We start from the raw sequence: 22,458 nt of genomic DNA, 5'->3' as shown, positions 1-22,458 counted from the left end.
GCCTACAGATTTTTTTCAATCAGATATTTCACATCTCTGCTGAGTGGTGAGATATTTAGCTTTATAGCTATATTGTGTATCCCGAATATATATATATATCCTAATATAATACATGATATTTAGGAGCCACTGTTGAGTAGAAACTTTGTTTGTGTAATGTCAGTGTTAAGTAAAGCTATATTTCATCAGTATTATTAGTTAATATGCAATATTATCAATTACACCATTTGCCTCTTGATAATCATTATCAATGTTTCCTATTGATGATTATTCTGATTACTGGTCATTTATCCAGCCCTCTCAAATGTCTGTACTCTTCTTGTAGATTCTTATCAATTTGTTTCTTCCAGGGCTGAAAGTCGATCTAAGGATACAGAAATTAGGAAAATGGCTTCCCAGTGTGAAGAAAAAGACATGAAATTGCATGTAAGTTCCTTGATGGAGTTTATGTTTAATAGGTTACAGTGTCTGCAATCAAATCAACATGATGGTCTTGACTTAGTGCACGAGTGAGTATGCTTTTATGAAACTTTATCAATATTCCAGTAATACTGCAATGGAGGACACCAGAAACAGAGCTTATGCATGTGGAGAATCGAACCCAGTTCTTCAGTGTGACAAGTGAACACTTTCACCACTCAACTACCACATCGCCTGAAAAGTCTATATTATTATGTTTTGTGTCATCTTAATTATGGCTCATTGACCCCAATATTCATGAAGATGCAGGCTAGAATCTTCAGTAACCCATGCTTGTTGTAATGGGTGGTTAGGGGATCAGGCTAGTTGACTGGATTGACATATGTCATCGTATCCCAGTTGCATAGATTGATGTTCATGCTGTTGATCACTCGATTGTCTGGTCCAGATGCAATTATTGACAGACTGCTGCTATATAGCAGGAACATTGCTGGGCGTGGAGTAAGGCTAAACTTACTCACTCACTCACTGACCCAAACAACAACAACATGAAGATATTTACCAGGCGAGATATATTGTATCATTTGAATGTGCACATAGTGGTTACTCCTAGGTATCCAGAAGCAATTTGTAAGGTATTAACAGGATATTTATGATGTACTCTGAATAATTTCCTTTCTGCCATATTGTTACATATGCTTTAGCTCTTGCCCGGAAACAATCTTTCCTCAGTTCTCTGTCTCTGAGAAACACACTTTTGCCACCCTTAAATCAACTTTTGCCCTTCATGCAGGATGCAAGGATAGTTATATTGTGTGTTTGACCTAGTTGATTGTGAGTCACTCATGCTATCAACGCCTATGTTACTAGTATCAGACTGCATACATCAAATGAAAAGACATGTATTTCAGGCAGCCAATGAGAAGATAACAACTCTGGAGAAGAAGATGAACGACCTGAAGCTGCAGGTCCGCCATGAACTTATGAAGAATGAGAACATAGAGAAGGTAACAGTCCATCAACATATTTCAGCTATTTAGCAGCATGGCAAAATCATTTCCATAATATTTCAATATTCTGATACAGCAGACCTGTGAAGGTCCGGGATAGAATAGGCCTTCAGCAACCCATGCTTGCCATAAAAGGCGACTATGCTTGTCATAAGAGGCGACTAGTGGGATTGGGTGGTCAAACTCGCTGACTTGGTTGACACGTGTGATTGGTCGACACATGTCATTGGTTCCCATTTGTGTAGATCAATGCACATGCTGTTGATCACTGGATTGTCTGGTCCAGACTCGATTATGTAGAGACTGCCGCCATATAACTGGAATATTGCTGAGCATAAGAACAGTGCAGCATAAGAACTCACTCACTCACTCTGATACAGCAGGGCACGAGTCATTCAGCTGTATCTTTTCCTAGTAAAGATGTTAACATATATGGTCATGTGGACAAGATATCTAACTTCATATCTGAAGATCTATGGTTAAAATCTAATCACTTATGTATTGATATTCATCACAATTCAGAGTCAGTGCAAACCTGTCTAAACAGGCACCCCAGGGGGCTGAAACAAAATGCCAGTTAGACAGGGTGAGAAAAAAACTCACTGCATGTCATTATCAGTACTTCTCTAAGTTTTGTTCTAACAACAAAAATTTAGATTTATTTGTTGCTGAAGGTGGGAGTGACATTAATTTCTACTATTCAGGGCCTTGAGACAATTCCTCGTCTGAAAGAAGAAATTGTGGATCGTGACAAACGGATCAAAAAGTTGATAAAGGAGGTGGAGGAGAAAACTGCCTTGATGACAGCAGCCAGGAAAGCTGTCCGAGACTACAAGGATAAACTGAGGGTAAGTTGATATAGGGTTTCATAACAAAGGAAGGGTGGGGTGGAGGAGGAAACAGTCTTGATGACAGCAGCCAGGAAAGCTGTCCGAGACTACAAGGATAAACTGAGGGTAAGTTGATATAGGGTTTCATAACAAAGGAAGGGTGGGGTGGAGGAGGAAACAGTCTTGATGAAGTCTGATCCCTTGAAAAGCTTAGAAACAGATTCTAGATTGCCATGAGTGTGTTATTCCTGAGCAAGTGTAACATATAGTAATGAGCACATGTGACTTGCTTCTAAGTAGATGACTTGTTCCTGAGCAGGTATGACTGTTGTTTTTGTTGACACTGATGACATATTTGCATCTTGCTGCATGTGCAGGATGCTGACAAGAAGCTGGATGCATCCAAAGACCTGGACCTGGAGCTGCAGCTGGCACGCTGTGAAGTGGCCACCCTCAAGAAACTCATGTCTGGCAAAGACTCCCTGGTCCTGCAGAAGTGTCAGGCTCTGGACCTGGCCAAGGTGGGTGGGTGGGTGGGTGGGTGAGTGGGTGAGTGAGTGGGTGAGTGAGTGAGTGAGTGAGTGAGTGAGTGAGTGAGTGAGTGAGTGAGTGAGTGAGTGAGTGAGTGAGTGAGTGAGTGAGTGAGTGAGTGAGTGAGTGAGTGAGTGAGTGAGTGAGTGAAATGTCTGGACCTAGCCAAGGTGAGCAGTCTAAGTAAAGTTAGTCAAAAGGTATATGTGAATGTCCACTCTCGTGATTTGATAAGCTGTATTCTGATTGGTCAATCTCAAAGGTTACCTGATGCAACCTCATACTCCTTTGTTAGACTCTGTAGTGGTGTGTGAGGCAAGTGAGTGAGTGGACCTGGCCAAGGTGGTGAGTGAATGAAATGTCAGGACCAAGCCAAGGTGAGTGACTGAGTGAGTGAGTGGACCTAGCCAAGGTGAGTGAGAATAAGCATGACTTCATGTAATTGGTTGACTAAGAGTGTGTGTAAATTGGGCGAGTGAGTGAGTATTGTGGAAGAACACTGTAGTGTTTGCCCCAAGGAGCAAAGAGAGTGAGTGAGTGAGTGAATGAGCAGGGTGTAGTGCAGTTGGTTACATTTACATCAAGGCATGACAGATTATTGTTGGAGCAAAACCCAAAGTGATGGCCCTCATAAACAGGCATGGAGCTGACAAGCTAAGGACTACAAAAAAAGCAAATCTGGAGTTTATAACCCAATATTTCACTCACTCACACACCTCTTACACTGTGTGTTGCGAGCCAGGAAAGCAAAATCTCAAATGCCGAGTGAGTCATTTGTGTGACTGTCTGTATTTGACTGTTTGTCAAATGTTATGTTGCAGGAGGTGATAGACTCACTGAACACATCATCAGTGGACCCTGAGAAGCTGGGCAGGATACAAAAGGTGCTGGAGAGGCTGTGCAACCCTGCTGATCCCCCCAAGGAGGAGGACACAACCAAGGAGGGGGATACAACCAAGGTGGGGGATACCAGGTGAGGAGGGGGACCATGTGGGGGAGGACTAATTGGCAGTATAATGAGGAGCAAATGGAAAAAATGCCCTAAAAGAGAAAACATATATTTGTTATATACCCTTTTAAAAAAGGTAGGGGATGTTGGATTAACATAAATGAATCACATAAATAAAATGCAAATAATGAAACCAAGGAGGAAACAGATGGTGAAGAGAAATTAAGGGAAAACGTGACAGCTTATTCCATTCCTTTGGAAATGTTTTATCTGTATGGATATATACAGAGGGAAAAAAGTAAGGGATCACATGAAAACACAAGTGTTCCCTTATTTGTTTCCATGTTTCTTCACAATCTATGCTAAACAAAGTTTGTGAAGAAACCTCAGAAAAAATATAGGAGCACTTGTGCTTTCATGTGATCCCTTTTTCTCAGTATATATTACATTTTGTCACATGTATTAGTATATTTTTAATCATATATAAGTAAAAGCGTTTGATTGTCTTTATTAGCTTTGTATTTACTCTACAGTTATGGGAAAGAAATTAGTAAATCAAACAATACAAATAGTACCATGTATGCTGGAGCTCACCTGAATATGTAACAGTTTAAAATGTCAATAAAATCATCATATCTTTTCAAATATTTTCTGCATTTCTGATGATGATTAAAATGCAAGAATGCTTCTGTAGATTTTTGTATCATCATGCATTACCCATGTGAAAAGAAGCTCTTCAACCATCACAGTGGGTATGTAAGTTTAAGGTTCATTGATCCTGTGGTTTCTGAGAAGATGTTTATGTGAACGAAACATGCAGGGCAAACAGACCTTTCGATATCAAATATATCACCACTAGTTGATAAAGTTACAAATATCCGAAGCTTGCTTTTGTCAACGAGTGTTGACATATTTGATATCAGAAGTCACGAGGGCTGCATTCTATTTATCATCAGATATCACCCTTCATTAGTTTTCAATGAAAAGACCCTTGAAGGTCTGGGTTAGGAATAGACCTTCAGCAACCCATGCTTGTTGTAAGAGGCAACTAACGAGATCTGGTGGTCAGACTTGTTGACTTGGTTGACACGTCACTGACTCCCAATTGTGCAGACTGATGCCCATGCCCATCACTGGATTGTCTGGTCCAGACTCAATTATTTTTTTACAGACTGCTGCAATATGGCTGGAATATTGCTGAGTGTGGTGTAAAACTAAACTCACTCAATCACTTAAATGATAAAAGTGTACATCTCTGAACATGGTTCACCCATTGGACCTGCAGTGCAGTGATGGCATAGCATTGTGACATCATCAAGTTTTTGACGTCACAGCATTGTGTCATGTAATTGATGATGTTAGAGCATTGTATAAAATCTCATAGCAGATATCATCTGATCTCACTCAAGGAATCTTTCCTGTGGAACACTGTTCTGAATGATAAACATAATTTGATATTATGATAAATGCCGATTTTCCAGCCTTCCTACAGAGTCCTCCGTTTCCTCCAATGTGGTGATGTCAGATCGTAGCGGAGGAAGCAAATCTCGTATGGGTCTTCTACGGCCTTCTTCCTCACCTCATATAGTGAGTAACTTCACTGACATTGCTGTGATCCTGTTCAATTTAGATGACAAGGAATATGCATACCTCCTGTAGAGATGTCAGAGAGACAGAACAATGTGTATTATAGCATGCCTCTATCCATGCAGAAAGCATTTGTGGTTATATTTTAGACAACTCAAGGTACCAGCCCGACTCAGCACCATTCTGTATTACCCTTTTTGTCCCTGTACATTTGTGCAGCAAAACATAAGCAAGGGCAGCAGGGTAGTGCACATGTTCGCTCATTAAACCTGAAGATCTGGGTTCAATTCCACTGGCCATACATAACAGACATGGTACAATGTGTGAAGCCTATTTCTTTTGTCCCCTGTTGTGATAGGGCTGGAATAATACTAAAAGTGGCATAATACTCTCTTGACTTACTCTCTTACTGATGAATAGTGTGCTACTCATGAACATATCCTCTATGTGAAACTCAGTTTACTCACTCTCACTCCACAGAACGACTCCAACAAGGAGAACATGATTAACGTGAACATCAACCCATACTCCATGGACAACAGCCATGCAGATCACTCACAGAGAGCTTCACCATTCCCTGACAGACCAAGACATCATCGGAACAACATGCCTACCCGGCCAAAAACAGCCCAGGTTAGACGGAGTGCTTCCTTCCATGATCCAAGTTTCCATCTGCCAACTTCGAGGTCATCATCTTTTCGATCATCTGCGAACACAGACACCCGGTGTAACGGACATGTGTACAAATCAGAAACTCGGACTAGTTACAAATTCCAGCCATCACTTGACTACAGTATCGGAGTGTCGGAATCCAAGAGGAAGCAGACACGACCATATTCAGCCACAATGGGTTCTCCCACGGAAGACTCGGACAGTGACACGGGGTGGAGTGTTCCATACAACACGGAACTGTTGCAGAGACTGAGTCATGAGCAAAGGGTGGCTCTATCCAACATGACAGCGGCAGACAAGGACAAGCTGCTGATGGAGGTCATCAACATCGGCGACCGAGTGACCATCAGTGTACCACAGAAGGCGCCTCGCTATGGCAGGAAGAAAGGTATGTTTTTGTCACTCATGTAATTATCCTGTTGATCCTTGGATTGAGGCAACTAACTGGATCTGGTGGTTAGGCTCGCTGACTTGGTTGACACATCATCAGTTCCAATTGCAATATTGCTGAGTGTGGTGTAAAACTAAACTCACTCACTCTTTCAGTTATCATTATGTTATCACTTCATGTAGTTATCATATAGTTTGTCACTTCATGCAATTATCATATACCAGATAGTCATTAATGTGAAAACAATCCAATCACAATTTCTATAAATACACGAGACAACCAGAAGCAACTACCTTCCACCGAGTGAGTTTAGCAAGTGGGCCACGCCAGGTTAATGGACTTCACAGATGTGGGAATCAAACCTGGGGCTTTGGCATAAACCTTGTACAGAGTCCGTCTCTCGCTCATTGCGTTGTCAGTTGTGCCCAAATTGAGTTCAGCTATGTGATCTTTAGTGTATGTATAAGTCTGTTCATAAACATGGCATAAAATTATTTGACATTATAACTGGGAATGTTCACTTAAGCACTGTATTAATACACCGCTTCTTAAGTAATATGAGGTACTGATATTGATTATTTCTTAAATGACTTTACACAAGAAAAGGGATTATTATGCATGTGTGCTTCAAATTTGAAACTATCATATATGGGGAATAAAATATCCCATAGGGCATGCACAATGCAATGTTTGTTATATGATATTTAATACATAGAAATCAAACAGTCAATGATTATTCAATCATTCAAAGGGTGTCAAATCTCTTTCAAAGTATTGCCATGTAGAGCTGGGACGGGTCCAGACATTCTACCCAGGTACCCTATGCCCTATCTGGATGCCCATTATGTAAATTCCTGATATCAAATTTGCAAGAAATGGCAATATATTCTTCAGGTTTGAGTTGAAAAGTGTTGGCTGGAATTTGGAGTTTTCAAAATCTTAACCATGTATTATATATTTAAAAGAAGTCTCTAAATTATGTCTAAATCTTAAAAGATGATACAACCTTTTGATCATGAAAGAATGACATGCTACATTGTTTGACCTAATTATTTACATGATCATAACAGGTCTCGGTACCGAGATAGATATCCGGTCCAACTTATTACCCACCCATCCAAGGTACCTGGGTTACCCATCCCAGCCCTATGGCCATGTTTGACTGCTGTGTAGTCACCACAACCATCACAACTTGTTATGGGGAATTACATCATTAGTTCCAAATCAACCTCATTCTGATGCTTACGTGTCTGATTCGAGATTTGGACTATGCAGTAACTGTGTCACTCTGGACCTGTGAAAACTGACTCTCTCAAATGAGTTTGAAAATGACTCACTTGAAGAGATGAAGGGATGTCGTGTGTTTTTTTAACATATCATAATATTACGAGTGCTGTTTCCAGTGAAGCCAATCGTGTACACAGGCATGGTCAAGTATCGAGGGAACCTTGACAAGGAGTACTACGATGCACGGATGTACGCTGGACTGAAACTGGACGAACCCAGTAAGTTGATGACATTCAGACAATATCTTGAATAATAAGTAGCCTGTGGATATTTGTCTTCAATCATTCATGTGTATATAAATGGGGATTAATGGGTGGATCCAAGGCGGGTTGAGGTTTGGGGGTTTGGAGGGGTTAAAACCTCCCCTTTTGAAAATGATTTAATATCACATTGAAGATTTTTTTTGCATTGACAGAGCCAAGGGAAGGGTTCATAAGGTTCAAACCCCCTGAACCCTACTCCCCTTTCAAAATTGCTGCATCCACCCATGGAAGTCATTGGGTTTTTTTATAATTAAATATTGAAATACAGGAAATCAAAAGGTTTAAATGTCACACATACCCATATTATGATGTAAATATCATGAAATGGTACTGGTCTGGAACATTTTTCAGAACATGTAATGTATAGCATGGCATCACTACTAGACATACATTATAAGAGACATATTGCCTGATGTCTTATAGTTGGGGATTCTGACGGAACCTACAAAGGGAAGCGGTACATGTTTACTCCAGCAGAACATGGAAAGTTCGTCAAGATGAGAGACATCACATTAATTCTGAATGTACAGGTAAGTTTCCTGGGTGTTCCACAGATATTAAGGCTGTGTAATTTGATGAGCATGGTCATGGTCCTTTATTTTGTATAGGTTCAAATCCTAGTTTAGTCCCCATGTTTGTTGGTTTAAGAACCTTGTTACCTTATTAAGTGCTTATCACTCTAGGCTTTGATGACACAGCAGTTATCTCAAATACTGTTTGATGTGTTAAACAAAACTCTCTTCAGGCTTGATGGGAAAACAGTACCCTTACTTTTATTTTTTTTTAAATTTAAGTCTTTTATTTAGTACCCTTATATTATCATATTATTTGTATCAGGAATTATCTCTGTCGTCAGTTTCTGCTAAGTTCATGAACTATGAGAGATCCATGTATTGCTGAAGAACTTTTCATATCAAATCGTTTGTTTTTTTAAACAATCAGGCTTCAAACATTGGCCTTATATATGGCCTCATGGATATGTGATTGGACAATAGTGTGCGTGACAGTGAAGTATGTATTGCCTAGCTTGTCTGAATGGGGACGAGTTCTTGTCATATTGGAGGCTTAATGCACTTGACTTCATTTGCACAGTCATGTCTTGTTAATCAAACCTCTGTTTATCCAACAGGCCACTTTATATGACGCTTTTGTTGGTAACAAATTGAAAAACATAACTTAGTCTCATTTATTAAATCTGATACCCTCCTTATTACAATTTTCTGTACAACAGGCGATGTCAGATTAATGAGACCTGACTGTACTTGAATCACCATGTCGCATCAGTGAAGTCATACTTTCTTATATTTCTACAAAACTCTTGTAGTTGTTGACTTGTACCAGGACTAAACAGCCTGTTTGTTTCAGACTGGCCACTACATGCCTCTGGCCCAGATGATGCTCCTTCACCTGGTGAAGAAAGCTCAGGAGGGCGTGGACACTGAGTCCAACCACAGCCTGAACAGTTCCTAGACAAAATCAAACACAGAAGTCCTCAAGGATGCCAGTACTGAGACTGAAAAGGAAACTGAGGCGTCTGCTGAGGAAACAGATCTCTGAACGTAATACAGGAGGACCGATTTTTCTGTTGCTCTGTGTGTGATGTCTGCTCAGGGCAAAGGATCTCTGGACGTAATATAAGACTAGTGGTCTGTGTATGCAACAGATCTCTGAATATAGCATCCGTGAAGACTATTCTTTGTCATGTGTCACTGAAAGTGGCCACAACAGATTTCTGAATTTATTGTGGGACAACTGATCCCTGAAAATGACATCTGATAAGACTATATACCTGTATGTGATGCAGTCAGACCTACTGATCTTCAATCCTCATTTGCCATATCTGTGCAGGACGAGGGATCTCAGGCTTAACATCTGTGAAGATAACTAATGTGTGTGTGACATCTGTCAGTGTCAGGACCGCCGATCTTCACGCAACATCTGCGTATCTACTCCACATGAAGCAGTGATACATGGGAATTCTTCTTGATACCTCAATCATGACATTGCCAGTTGTAAACTGTTATGTCCAGTGCTTACTGTTCATAAATGTCTAACATGACTGATTTCTGAGATGACTATTTCTATGAAGTATTCATTGTCCGGTGTTCTCTCTCCAAGACCTTGGCACAATCCTGGATCATGGTCCCCAGTGATGTGAGTGTAGTGAGGGAGCAAAGTGAAGAAAATCTGAGGCATGAAAGACTGAGACTACTGTAGTGTAGGGTTATTTGCTGCCAGACTCAAAACATGAGCTTGACTGGCAATTAATACCAAGGTAATACTTTCACGGATGCCTAAAGAAGCAATATGAATGATATTTTATTGGCGTTACGACTCAACCGTCCATGCCATGTGATAACGTCTGAGGGATATAAATGATACACCAATATGAATCAGCATGTTGGCATCATGTGACCATCATGTGACCGTCATGTGACTATCATATGGCCATCAGTGGAATTAATGACTGGACCTGGACTTGGTTTTTTAACTTATTTGTACAACTGGACAAAGCAGGTGGAGATTTCTTGAATCCAAAACCAGGAATCTCTGTGTTATTTCACAGTATATTAACCTTTCATGAAATGGGAGATTTCTGGTTTAGTGACAAGTTCAACAACCAACCAGGAATGATTTTTTTCAGCACTGACCTCTGTTGAAGTATCTTATGAGAAGAAATGTGATATTTTTAATATTCCATCCAAATGTGTATTTATCATATATATGGAGATATATTATTATTACTATTTACACATACATATTGAACAGACCAGCTGACAAAGGGAAAATTCAGCTTAAAATATCACACATCGGAATTGAATTTATATTTTTCCAAGTGCTATTAGGTACACGTCATTGCATATTTAGTAGACATTGTAACACATTTGCGCTGGCCTTTTGACACTGTAGAATACTTCATATCATGATATATTTGCTTCTGGTTTAATACTGCACTCCAGAATATAGACAGCAGCCTGTGGGTATTTAAGACAATCTGGAGATTCGGTTGCTGAACAGACTGTAACAATGACACATAATCGACTAAGTAGCCAAGACTGACATACTGATCCACCAGATAAAGCCATCTTGTACAAGGATGGGATTTATGGACCATTTCGAACCAAGAATCCGCCTGTATGCGAAGATTCTGTAGAATGATGAGAATAAGGGTCTATATAGGAATGTCACAATGATCAGGAAATGGTTCCATTATTTAAGAATCATTTACTGGATATTTGCAATCATTTTGTTAAGGAATGTGTACAAACTTGACCACTCACCATTTTTAAGACAGTTTTGCGAAAATAACAGGTTTTAGAAAGCATGTCCCTACATTGAGACTTATATTTAATGCTTTCATAACTAAATGTAAGTCTTAGAATGTTTTGGTTGAAATGTGGGGTTGCTGCAAGCAAGTATGGAACATCTATATTTGGATACATTTTCGATGTTGATGTCCCAGTTTCAGTACTATGCATTGCACTGAGGTTTAATCATAATAACCTGTATAAATGCATGCAGTATCATTTTCCTGCATATTCTGAGCTGCTTAACTGTTCAAATATCAACAGTGTCACATGAGGCCATATTAGTAGTATCAAACAAACATGGTGGATTGTTGTCTGGTAAATTGCATAAGTAATGCAATGTCCAACCACATGACACATTTTTGAGCCATTGAAAGTGTTTGCATGTTTCTTTCACTATTTCAGTATTCAAATGTGCTTCATGACCAAGTAGTTGGGTCTGGCTGCTATTCCTCGTAGGCATCCTGTTACCTGCTCACCAAAATCTGAATATACTTAGTTTTTTTATGAAATGTCTCAAAGATGACATTTTAAACTGTATCTTCTTCACCACAGTACTGAATAAAATCACTATGAGAATTTATTTGTCTTTTTTGCACTGGTCAGATGTTCAACAAAATGTTAATTCATTGTTCAAAACCATATTCAGCAATATTCCAGCTGTATGGCAGCAGTCTGTAAATAATCAAGTCTGGACCGCACAGTCCAGTGATCAACAGCATAAGCATTGACCTACACCATACCATACATGAATGTCAACAAAATTAGCTAGCCTTACCACCCAATCCCTCATCTAGGTTGGTGAAGGACAGCATTGTCATGCATTCAAGGAAAGGAGTAAAGTCATGTCATGCAGATAACTGCTAACATGATGTGTAAACAACTTGTCAGCAGAAGGCAGCAGTAACCTCAGAAGTGTTTTGGGTATTTAAATTTGAATCACAACAAATACCATATTAATTTCCTTTTAGCCTTTACAAGATCCCAATTGATCATCAGTTGACAATAACATGGCACTAGCGAGTTTTGAAAGAGTAAGACTGTCATCGGAATGGCATCTACATTCACCTTAATTTCTTCAAGTGCTCAATGTCTCAAAGATGACATTTTTAACTGTATCTTCTTCACCACAGTACAAGTTCCCAATTGATCATCAGTTGACAATAACATGGCACTAGCAAGTTTTGAAAGAGAAAGACTGTCTTCAGAATGGCACTATATTCATCTTAATTTCTTCAAGTGCAGCACATTCACATCTTGTCCAGTAATGAAACTGCAGAGTTAAATGCACAAATGATACGATCAGTCAAATAATCTTTGTAAACATCTGCATGTACATATTTCTTATAAACACATCCACAAGCACACACACACATTGAATTGTCTATCGTTTCTTCACCACCTCCTCCTCTGGTTCAAACTGTATTGAGGGGGATTTGAAGTTGAAAAGTTTGTCGTGGAAATACTCCTCTGAGACTTCTTGGTCTGAGTCCTCTGGGAACCACGTAGGCATAGGGGGTGGGGCGTCTGGGCTGGGCTTGCGGAGAGGCAGCACAGTGTCCATCACCCTTACGTATGTGTGGTTCTCCCCTGGGATACAGGAGCTCTGAACGTATAGGATGTTGTACTTGGTGTTGATACGCCAGATCTGAAGCAGAAATGAATGGATTCTTTAATATTCCAGTATATTTTACTAATATTCTGAGTTTATGACAAGCACAGGCTTCAGACAGTAAGGGTTTGATGTGACAGATGTGCATCCATTGCATTCAAAATACAGATTGCGGTGTTGAACAGTCTCACCCTGAGGCCTTTGAGGACCTTCCAGTCATTCCCCATGTGTCCTGGCATCTTCTTGCCCTTCCAGATACCTGCCTTGTCCTGCCAAAACAAACCTCCATTACTTGGATACTCAAGGTCACAGTTGAATGCAATTTTGTCATACTCATCAATTTTGTCATACTCATCAACTTTGTCACACTCATCAATTTTGTCAATACTCAGCAATGTTGTCATAATCAGCAATATTGTCATCATGAGTCATTCGCCATGAAATAGCCTACCGAAAGACCACATACTGGTGTTTATGTCATCAATAAAGAACCTCTTTCAATGAATAAAATCTAAAAATTGCTAACAGTCCAAAATAGAAATAAAACTGTACCACAGTCCCAAACCATGAATTTTTGTTAAAACACACAGTTGTTTGACACAATAATATTCTTGCTTTCTAAGTCTAATTCTATTTAATAGAAGATGTGATTATGGCGTATATGCTTTATGTTACATTCCTGGTGAACAAGTTCAACTATTGATAAACTGAAGTCAAGGAAACATTCTATGATATGATATATCACTTCCTGTTACCATTACCAAGAACTCAGTTCCGATTACCACTGTTGTAATGATATATTTCATACAAGAAGCGGCAAGTTTGAAGCTACTTACCCCTCCACCTCCAATAGATCCCATCCTTCTGTGAGCTTTTGTGACTCCATGTGACTTACTCTGCCCCTTGAAACCCCATCTCTTCACCACCCCCTGGAAGCCATGATCCACCCTGGAACAACCAGCAAGGAAGACAACTGTAGCAGTGTGGGTCTCTAATATCATTCATCTCTAGGACAATCTCAAGTACACACCATGTGTTTGGTAATCAGTCAATAGTAAAGGGAGACTACTCTAATGTGACTAACTCTACCACCTGAAGCACAATCTCTTAACCAACCCCACTCCAGTCTAATTAAACTTAGTCTCAATACTTTTCGCTACACTCCACTACTGAGTCTAACAAGACCTAGTAATAGGTCGCATCAGATAACCTTTGATAACCTATGACCATCCAATCAGACGCCAGAAGGCAAAACAGATTTAACCAATCAGACAACGGCTACTGTTCAGGCGGGAAATAAAAAACCGCTAGTCACTGACACTGATCCTTCAATAAATGGAACAACACATAAAACATAGGTATTTGACCTGCAGTATATACTTAGGGCTTTCTGATGACATGGTTACCATTAGCTAATATTTCCGTAAGCTGACATCCTTGAAAATTGACAAAAATGCTATTTTCAGCGACTGTTTACTCACTGTTGGCAGTATTGTAGTGTGCCCCATGTGCATTACTTGGTAGCAATCATATGGAAAAAAGCATTCAGAATCATTCTGGTACAAACTTTCCTGAGGTAAAAGTTCAAAAGGTATATGCGAATGTCCACTTTCACGATTTGATAAGCTGTGTTCTGATTGGTCAGTCTCAAAGGTTACCTGATGCATTTGGTAATCAGGCACTAGTAAAGGGAGACTAAATGTGACTAACTCTATCCCTTGAAGCACAGTCTCTTAACCACCATCCCCCCAACCCAAGTCTAAGTAAACTTAGTCTCAATATTTTTTGTTACACTCCACTACTGAGTCTAACAAAAACAATGTCTCTACCACTCATCCATCTGCAGGGCAATCTCAGTCACAGACACAAGTGTCTGGGATTCAGACACTAGTATAGAGATTTGTTTGAGTGGTATTCTAGAAGTTGGTGATACAGGAGTGACAAACCTTTATGGGTGATCAACTTCTTTATTGTAACAATGGTGACATCTCTGTATGGATTCTAATACTGATTCTAGCATACGATCAACGTATTTATTGTATGCTTGAAAACAGTACAAGAATCCATACAAGAATCCACACCGAAATGTCATTATTGTTAATATAGAGAAGTTGATTATCCATAAAGTTTAGTAATCACTAGTAAAGGGAGATTACTCCAATCTGACTGTGAATCATGGACTAAACATGCATGTTGACTCTTTTGAGGACTTTCATTTATGTTTATAATGTACAAACACAGATTCATTTTACCAAGACACAATGTTAAAACACAAACTCTTTGGTCAATGCTTATGGTAACTTCTAAAACAACCTCTAACTTTATTTGTAGTGTTTTGTGTGAGATACACTATGACACTTCATATAACTAGTGTTGTTTTACTGTGATAAGTATAATCATGGTCTACTGTGAATGTGATACCAGCAGCCAATCAGATTGCTGGATTCTTAACTGTCACTGCAGAAATACCCATAAAGCATCACAATTTCAAGAAGCAGACAGTAACTAATATTCCAAACTTTGGGAAACATTGAGGCTTACGTTTTGGCCTGGCAGTCGACGTAGTCCCCAACTCGAAAGTGCATAACATTCAAGGGGGTACCTGGAACAGACCACAGACTTAAAGTGAGTGAGTGAATCAGCATCAACAAACCAGAGTGAGTGAGTTTAGTTTTATGCTGCACTCAGGAATATTCCAACCATATGGCAGCGGTCTGCAAATAATCAAGTCTGGATCAAACAATCCAGTGATCAATATCATGAACATAATGGACTGCTCCACTCCCTATGCTTGCAATAGGCAAGTGAAATAGCTGCCACTTGAAAAAGAACAGCCAAATTTACACTAAATACTGAGCTAAGTAATATAAAACTTAGATAAAATGCCGCACTCAGGAATATTCCAACCATATGGCAGCGGTCTGTAAATAATCAAGTGTGGATCAGACAATCCAGTGATCAACATCATGAACATAATGAACATTGATCTATGCAACTGGGATACGATGACACATGTCATCCAAGTCAGTGAGCTGACCACCTGATCCCATTAGTTGCTTTTTACAAATCTGGGTTACTGCAGATCAATTCTAGCCAAGATGTTCATGGGTATCAATGTACCAGATTGGACATGCGCTGATATGGCACTAATACAGAGCAAATTTCAGTTCAGTGCCCTTTCAACTATTACATAAGCCATACAAAGATGGCACCTTAGTCAAGGGAAAATGCCTTTAATGAATCAATGAGGAGGAGGACTATTTTATGGATACACAATTTCTTTATTTTGTATAGGTGATGTTTCTACACGGATTCTAATGTCGGTGTCAAGCAAGGGATATTTCATGAACCAGATGGAAACTGAAATCTACTAACATAGCCATGTTGCTGATGACTCTGTGATCATAATTGGGAAGAACCTGGAGTTTGAACCTGGAATTATCAGATCCTGGTACAGATAAGGGATGTAACTCAGCAGTACTGGTAAACAAGAAACATCTGAGAAAATGTTTCACTCTAGACCTTTACAAGTTTCACACCTGTTACCAATATTGGCACCACACATAACCCAAACAAAGCATAACACATTGCTGCCACATCAAACTGATGACAAGTTAATGTTCATACAACCTGGCTATCCTTCTGAACTTTTCTTGACATACAAACATTTTTAATATGTCATGAGGTTGACATGAAATGGACTCAATGCCACACACATAATTATGTAACAGGGAAAAATCAAGAATATGTATATTTGTTTATTTCTATCAACTGGGTTTTATCATTGTATATAGTTGTACAGGATTGTTCAACAGACTACCATTTGTTTGCAACAAGTGTTACAATTAGTTGTTTGTCCAGTTTCATCTCTGGTGTTACACTCTCATAGCTCAGTCAGGTTATAGAACAGTTCATTCTTGTTTCCACTCATAAGCAGCAAGCCTTGTACGAACAGGACTTATGCCACGCCAAAGAAACCCACACAGACAGACCCCAGTCCTCATCTCAGTACTGAATGACAGGCAGGGGAACAATAGTTATCACCTCTTATGTCTTCATGCTTGACATTCTTGGGAATAAATAAGATCATTCAACCATGGTGGTCAAAAACATTTTTATATGACACCACAACTTTTGAACTTCTTAAAATGTGTCACCATGACTACAAGATCAATGACATACCTGGTTGAACTTTGGCATTTTCTGTTACAATGAATCTAGTGAGTCTCCGTTTTGGTGGGACGCCTGCTTCTGCAAACAGGTTGTTGTAGTCCTTGGAGAACTGTGAACAAACAATACAAGGTCTAGCATGCTGTCTCACTTCATAGGTGGGTTGGTTTTAATAGTGACATCACAGTACTGACATGACAAGGAAGCAAAGCCTGCAGTGATTATGTTGGTCCCCATCTGAAACCCACAAGCACAGCTGTGACAAACAAACCGAGGGAAAGGATCAGAAACCATGACACATGCATTGTTAAACCAAGGGAAGCAACTCTGTACTGCTGAACTTTGATAATGGCCACTTATGGACTCATTGAGTGATAAAGTTGAAAGGTAATCTGCAACTTTCCATCTATATGATGACGATCTATCAGTGAGTTTGGACCAAGAAAATACAGTGATTGACATCATGAACATTAGACATCATTCAACCAAGTTAGGAAGCCTCACATCCAGATCCTTTCTGTCCAATCCTGTTGGACATATGTTACATGACAAGCAAGTTGGGTTACTGGACACAATGCCTGACAAGTTGAGTGGAGATGCACAATACCTCACTGGGATCACAGCTGAGAGCACCAACAACAACAACACCATACTTGTTCTTCCACCACGGCTTCCATCCCGCAGACATCTGGAGTTTCTCTGGGGGCGTGTAGCGGATCACGTGGTTATCTAACACCTGGTCAAGTTGAAACAATAAGCCAGTCATTTATAAGTCATATCTTCCCACTTAACCTATGTTCTAATATGGTCACAATTTCTGGTTCTCGTAAAATCCCCTTGCATAAAAAAACCGTAACAATTATCTCCCTTCTTTCTATCCCATCAGAACACTTGTTACATCAACTTAGATCCCATATGGTGACTGCCATAAAGTTAGTAGATTAATATCCGAAGGATAGATTCCATATTTCTTGTTTAACTGAAAATCAGAAACTAGCAATAGAAAGTAGGGTAACGAATATCAATTCTCTGCTGATGGTTTATGTTATGTGACACACAAGACATCTACTGGCTAACTTGTCCGTTGTCAACAACAGCGACGGAGATGCCATGGATTTGCCACTACATGACTGAGTTCTGTCTAGAATAAACATCCGCGCATCACACAGGGTTCTAGTTTTCCCAAACCATACAGAAATATTCCATGTTTTGCGAATGATCATTTTTGAAACAACGTTGCTGATTTCACAACTAAATCTCATTGCAACCTATCTCGAATCCTGAACACTTACACAATGAAAGGGATGTATTAGAACAGAGTTTATATTGGAAGATATGACTTGAGTAACGTCTGTGGGAAGAGAGTGTTAAATTAGTAAAATCAAATAACAACATGTTTGTGCGCTGACATTTTAAACAAACGCTAAATATGATCTCGTACTATAAAATATGCCAGTCCCAACAGTTTGACAGAGGCCATTTGATAGAAACCAGCCTGTTCTAAGCTGTACTGAATCTGTAAGCAACCCTCGGATCTCCTTTAAACACATGAAGACCTCACCTGTAACATGGTGGTGAATATCTTCTGTCCATCTGTAGTCCACTGGGGAACAACGCCTATCTTCAGCGCCAACACACCTGTCCGGAAAGTTCTGAAACATTGGTATGCCCACAGATTTATGGAACTGAAATAACAATTAACATGTCAGTGATATTTACTTCCTGTGTTTGAAGTCTTTGCAAACACTGAAACTCTGTTTTTGTTATAGGATATTATGTAGTGCACATATGATAATCTCATGACTATTTTCAGCATCAGAAATTAATGACATGCTATTGAATAAAAGAAGGCTCTTGTCGCTATGGTCACTGAACTGTAACATAATTTGAGAATCATTAATAATTACAGTAAATGCATGTTTGACCTGGCCTTCATTTCCTGAAAGTTGCAGGGACTGAGAGGGTTAGATGGCTGACTTTGTGTGGTGGTGATTAGGCGCCTGATACTGAGGGTATGGGTTCAAATTCCAGAGCAGATTCAATACTGAAACAGTACTGGAATCTGTACTTTACTGAGAAAGTGTAATCCCAAATATAACTTGAGTTACACACATTATTCCTTGGGCCTGGAATAAGATACGCTCTAAGTCAGACCTCTCTATTGTTCTTATCTGTCTGTCTTGTCTGTTGGTCTGTGAGAAGAGCACTTTGCTTGAGACAGTTTGAAAAACATGGAATACTCTGACTTCATGATGATTTATATATATCTTGTTTGGTTTTATGAATTAGAAAGTGTTCAACATCAATAACTGGTACCATTTGTCTTTTCACTTAAATAAAGCTTACCTGTTGTGTGGTAAGTGAAATTTTTATCTGAGTTCACTGAACATACTGAGAAAGATATTTTACCTTTTTGTATACTCTTCCCTTGGCCAGGGTTCATCTCGGAGTGGACTGTTGCTTGTTTTGAAAACATCTACAGCCAACTCTTTAAGGAAATCCCTATTTTCTCTGGTCAAATCTTGGTTGTGTTGCGCTGGTTTCACACGTACAAACCAGGATGGTGGTGCAGATGTACGTTTCCTTCCTCTTGTTTGTTGGTGGCTGACAAGGATTCTGGGAATCCCAAGAACAAAATCTATGATAAGATTCAGCTTACTGGTTTGTTGCATGGGACATGAAGTAGACAAATCATTATTGTCTCTAGTATCAGACTGGCAAAACATTGATTGAAAACATGAGGATCAAGAGACAAAAAGACACGCAAAGTGTCAAGGCACCATCCCATGGAAATTTCTAACCTATTTCCCAACAAAATGTCACTTGACATCATTTTCAGTGGAAAATCAGTATAGAAATCAGTTGCATCTAATCTGACTGATCTGAAAATATAATGGAAGAACTTATGCAATAAAATTACTAATGGTGTTCTGACAATCAAAAATAATAAAAATAAATCCAAAGAACGATTACAAATAATTATCGATTGTAAAAGATGTATTTTCAGTTAATCAGGATTTAGTTGTTTAAGTACGGCACAGCTGAGTGAAGTAAACTACCCATTAAATTTGATAAATATTCACTCACAAACGTGCTGAACAGCATAGAGCTATGTGCACTGCATTCATTGTTTCACTATGGTAAATATTATTGTAAACTGTCTATGAACAGATTTTTCATCTATTGTAACCATAATAAGACACACTGATCAACATTTGTTGCATAAATAAACAGAATAAATACATTTACATTAATTAGAAAAAAAATGGGCAAACCCTTAAAATTGGTGATTGCATTAAAAATTTATACATTTCAATAATAATCGATAATTGTTCACTACAAGTCCTCCAACAATCCACAGTGGATTTGGTTTCTGATTCCATATACTAAGAATACTTCAATAACATTCAAAAGAACTCTTCATAAAGTTGAACACACAATTGGTTGAGATTTTAGTATTTGGGCACAGTGTTTCTTTATATTCTATTTACTGTGAACTTTGAATGTACCAGAGGTATGACAACAACTTTGAATGTACCAGAGGTATGACAACAACTTTGAATGTACCAAAGGTATGACAACAACTTTGAATGTACCAGAAGTATGACAACAACTTTGAATGTACCAGAGGTATGACAACAACTTTGAATGTACCAGAAGTATGACAACAACTTTGAATGTACCAGAAGTATGACAACTTTGAATGTACCAGAGGTATGACAACAACTTTGAATGTACCAGAAGTATGACAACAACTTTGAATGTACCAGAGGTATGACAATAACTTTGAATGTACCAGAAGTATGACAACAACTTTTGAATGTACCAGAGGTATGACAATAACTTTGAATGTACCAGAGGTATGACAACAACTTTGAATGTACCAGAAGTAAGACAACAACTTTGAATGTACCAGAGGTATGACAACAACTTTGAATGTACCAGAGGTATGACAACAATTTTGAATGTACCACAGGTATGACAACAACTTTGAATGTACCAGAGGTATGACAACAACTTTGAATGTACCAGAGGTATGACAACAACTAGGAAGCAACTAACTATTGGGAGTAGTGCACTTTACCGGGCGCGCTTTTTCCGATTTTTTCGCTGTGCTGGCGGGACTCGAACGCTCTCAGCAGGGGTCGTGGGATTCTAATTAGACTAATTAGCGGACACGCTACCTCGGGACCACCGGTGCGATCACAGTTAGTTAGTGCTCGTTTAACGGGTCATTACCCCACTAGCTCTGCGCATGCGCAGTGAATGAAAACAAACTATTATGGTTTGTTTTCATTTACTGCGCATGCGCAGAGCTAGGCCCCGCCTACCCATTCATCAAAGCGAGAAGCCACACCTAGGCATTGTTTTCAAGATGTTGTGCAGCCAATCCAGCGAAGCTATGATATACGATGACGTTTATCGTTTGACTTTCGATTCGTGGATGGATATATGGATATAATCGCATCTAAGGTTTGCCAACCCTAACCTTTACTCACTAACCCTAAGGATCTAGAAGGGGGGTTCCCTAACCCTAAAGATCTAGAAGGGGGGTCCCTAACCCTAAGGATCTAGAAGGGGGGATCCCTAACCCTAAGGATCTAGAAGGGGGGTGTCCCTAACCCTAAGGATCTAGAAGGGGGGGTCCCTAACCCTAAGGATCTAGAAGGGGGGTCCCTAACCCTAAGGATCTAGAAGGGGGGTCCCTAACCCTAAGGATACATCAGCGCGGTAAAGTGAGACAGTTCAGTAGCTCTATAGCGCGCTCATTAGCGAGCGCTCAGCAGTCCCGGGTCGCGCGCCCGGTAAACTGCACTCTAGCCAATAACTATTCACTGATTAACATCATGAGCACTGATCATTCACAAGTATCAGGCCGAGACATGAAATAGAACATGCCATCCACCTGACCAACTGAAACAACGCCTGGTCTTCGAAGAAATAGGCCTATAGGAATGAGTCAAGTCGAAACAGCTATACTGATATAACCTGTTGTATCCCTTGATTTCAAGTTAGGACTCCTATTTTAGTATTTGGTATTCCTTCAATCCTTGATCCATTAGAGGTCAAGGCTCCACACTGAAACATGTTCATCCACAAAGCATTAACGTTCGGGTAAACTGACTAGAATAAAAGACATTGACCAGTACCTTGGAACTGACACAGTGTCCTTGAGAATGCACTTATTTGCACAATTTGATGCACGACATAGCAGGGTTCCATATCTTGAGGAGGCCATGCTTTGCCAATCAAATACCGCTTAAATGCAAAATGGTTTTTAAATATGCTATGGATATGATAAATGTGTAGGTAAACAATTTACAATAATTGCAAATATGCCCCTGCAGTAGCGCATGTATTAAAAACGCTTACAATTGCTGTAAACATGTCGTTTGTTGACATTTGAGCTTGTTAGAAGCGGTAAACT

At 39.5% G+C, this 22,458-nt stretch overlaps 2 protein-coding genes across 3 annotated transcripts in view; one reads left to right on the top strand and one right to left on the bottom strand.

Moving 5' to 3' along the window:
• The window catches only part of LOC137258725 (CAP-Gly domain-containing linker protein 1-like), a 63,430-nt gene extending 51,599 nt beyond the window's left edge, over window positions 1-11,831 (top strand). Inside the window, exons 5-14 of the mRNA XM_067796418.1 lie at window positions 351-426; window positions 1,332-1,427; window positions 2,135-2,278; window positions 2,638-2,781; window positions 3,613-3,764; window positions 5,222-5,327; window positions 5,808-6,387; window positions 7,794-7,895; window positions 8,364-8,470; window positions 9,306-11,831. Of these exons, the coding sequence (XP_067652519.1) occupies window positions 351-426; window positions 1,332-1,427; window positions 2,135-2,278; window positions 2,638-2,781; window positions 3,613-3,764; window positions 5,222-5,327; window positions 5,808-6,387; window positions 7,794-7,895; window positions 8,364-8,470; window positions 9,306-9,410 (1,612 nt within the window). The 3' untranslated portion in view covers window positions 9,411-11,831. The remainder of the gene's footprint in view (window positions 1-350; window positions 427-1,331; window positions 1,428-2,134; window positions 2,279-2,637; window positions 2,782-3,612; window positions 3,765-5,221; window positions 5,328-5,807; window positions 6,388-7,793; window positions 7,896-8,363; window positions 8,471-9,305) is intronic.
• Window positions 11,832-12,208: 377 nt separating this feature from the next.
• Window positions 12,209-22,456, bottom strand: LOC137258030 (large ribosomal subunit protein uL3m-like). 2 transcript variants are annotated; one of them, XR_010954610.1, is made up of 10 exons: window positions 22,181-22,278; window positions 19,440-19,646; window positions 18,592-18,682; window positions 17,638-17,766; window positions 17,043-17,142; window positions 15,402-15,462; window positions 13,697-13,808; window positions 13,052-13,129; window positions 12,465-12,896; window positions 12,209-12,306 (listed from the first exon to the last, which is right to left on the bottom strand). XR_010954610.1 is itself a non-coding variant. In XM_067795569.1 (9 exons), the coding sequence occupies exons 1-9, from the start codon at window positions 22,267-22,269 to the stop codon at window positions 12,633-12,635; spliced, it is 1,131 nt and encodes a 376-aa protein (XP_067651670.1). In that variant the 5' UTR covers window positions 22,270-22,456; the 3' UTR covers window positions 12,209-12,632. The 2 variants fall into 2 exon arrangements, 1 of the variants encoding a protein (XP_067651670.1); XM_067795569.1 differs by having other exon boundaries at window positions 12,209-12,896; window positions 22,181-22,456.
• Window positions 22,457-22,458: the final 2 nt, after the last annotated feature.

Source organism: Haliotis asinina, chromosome 12 (genome assembly GCF_037392515.1).
Source record: "Haliotis asinina isolate JCU_RB_2024 chromosome 12, JCU_Hal_asi_v2, whole genome shotgun sequence".
NCBI lineage: Eukaryota > Metazoa > Mollusca > Gastropoda > Lepetellida > Haliotidae > Haliotis > Haliotis asinina.
This window is presented reverse-complemented; position numbering and strand designations above follow the sequence as displayed.

Coding starts and splice junctions, on each gene's coding strand:
- LOC137258030 (XM_067795569.1), bottom strand. CDS start 22,269: ATGGCCTCCTCAAGATATGGAACCCTGCTATGTCGTGCATCAAATTGT. Junction 15,463..17,042: donor AAATGCCAAAGTTCAACCAG/GTATGTCATTGA, acceptor GGTCTGTTCCAG/GTACCCCCTTGAATGTTATG. Junction 13,130..13,696: donor GATCTATTGGAGGTGGAGGG/GTAAGTAGCTTC, acceptor TTGTTTTGGCAG/GACAAGGCAGGTATCTGGAA.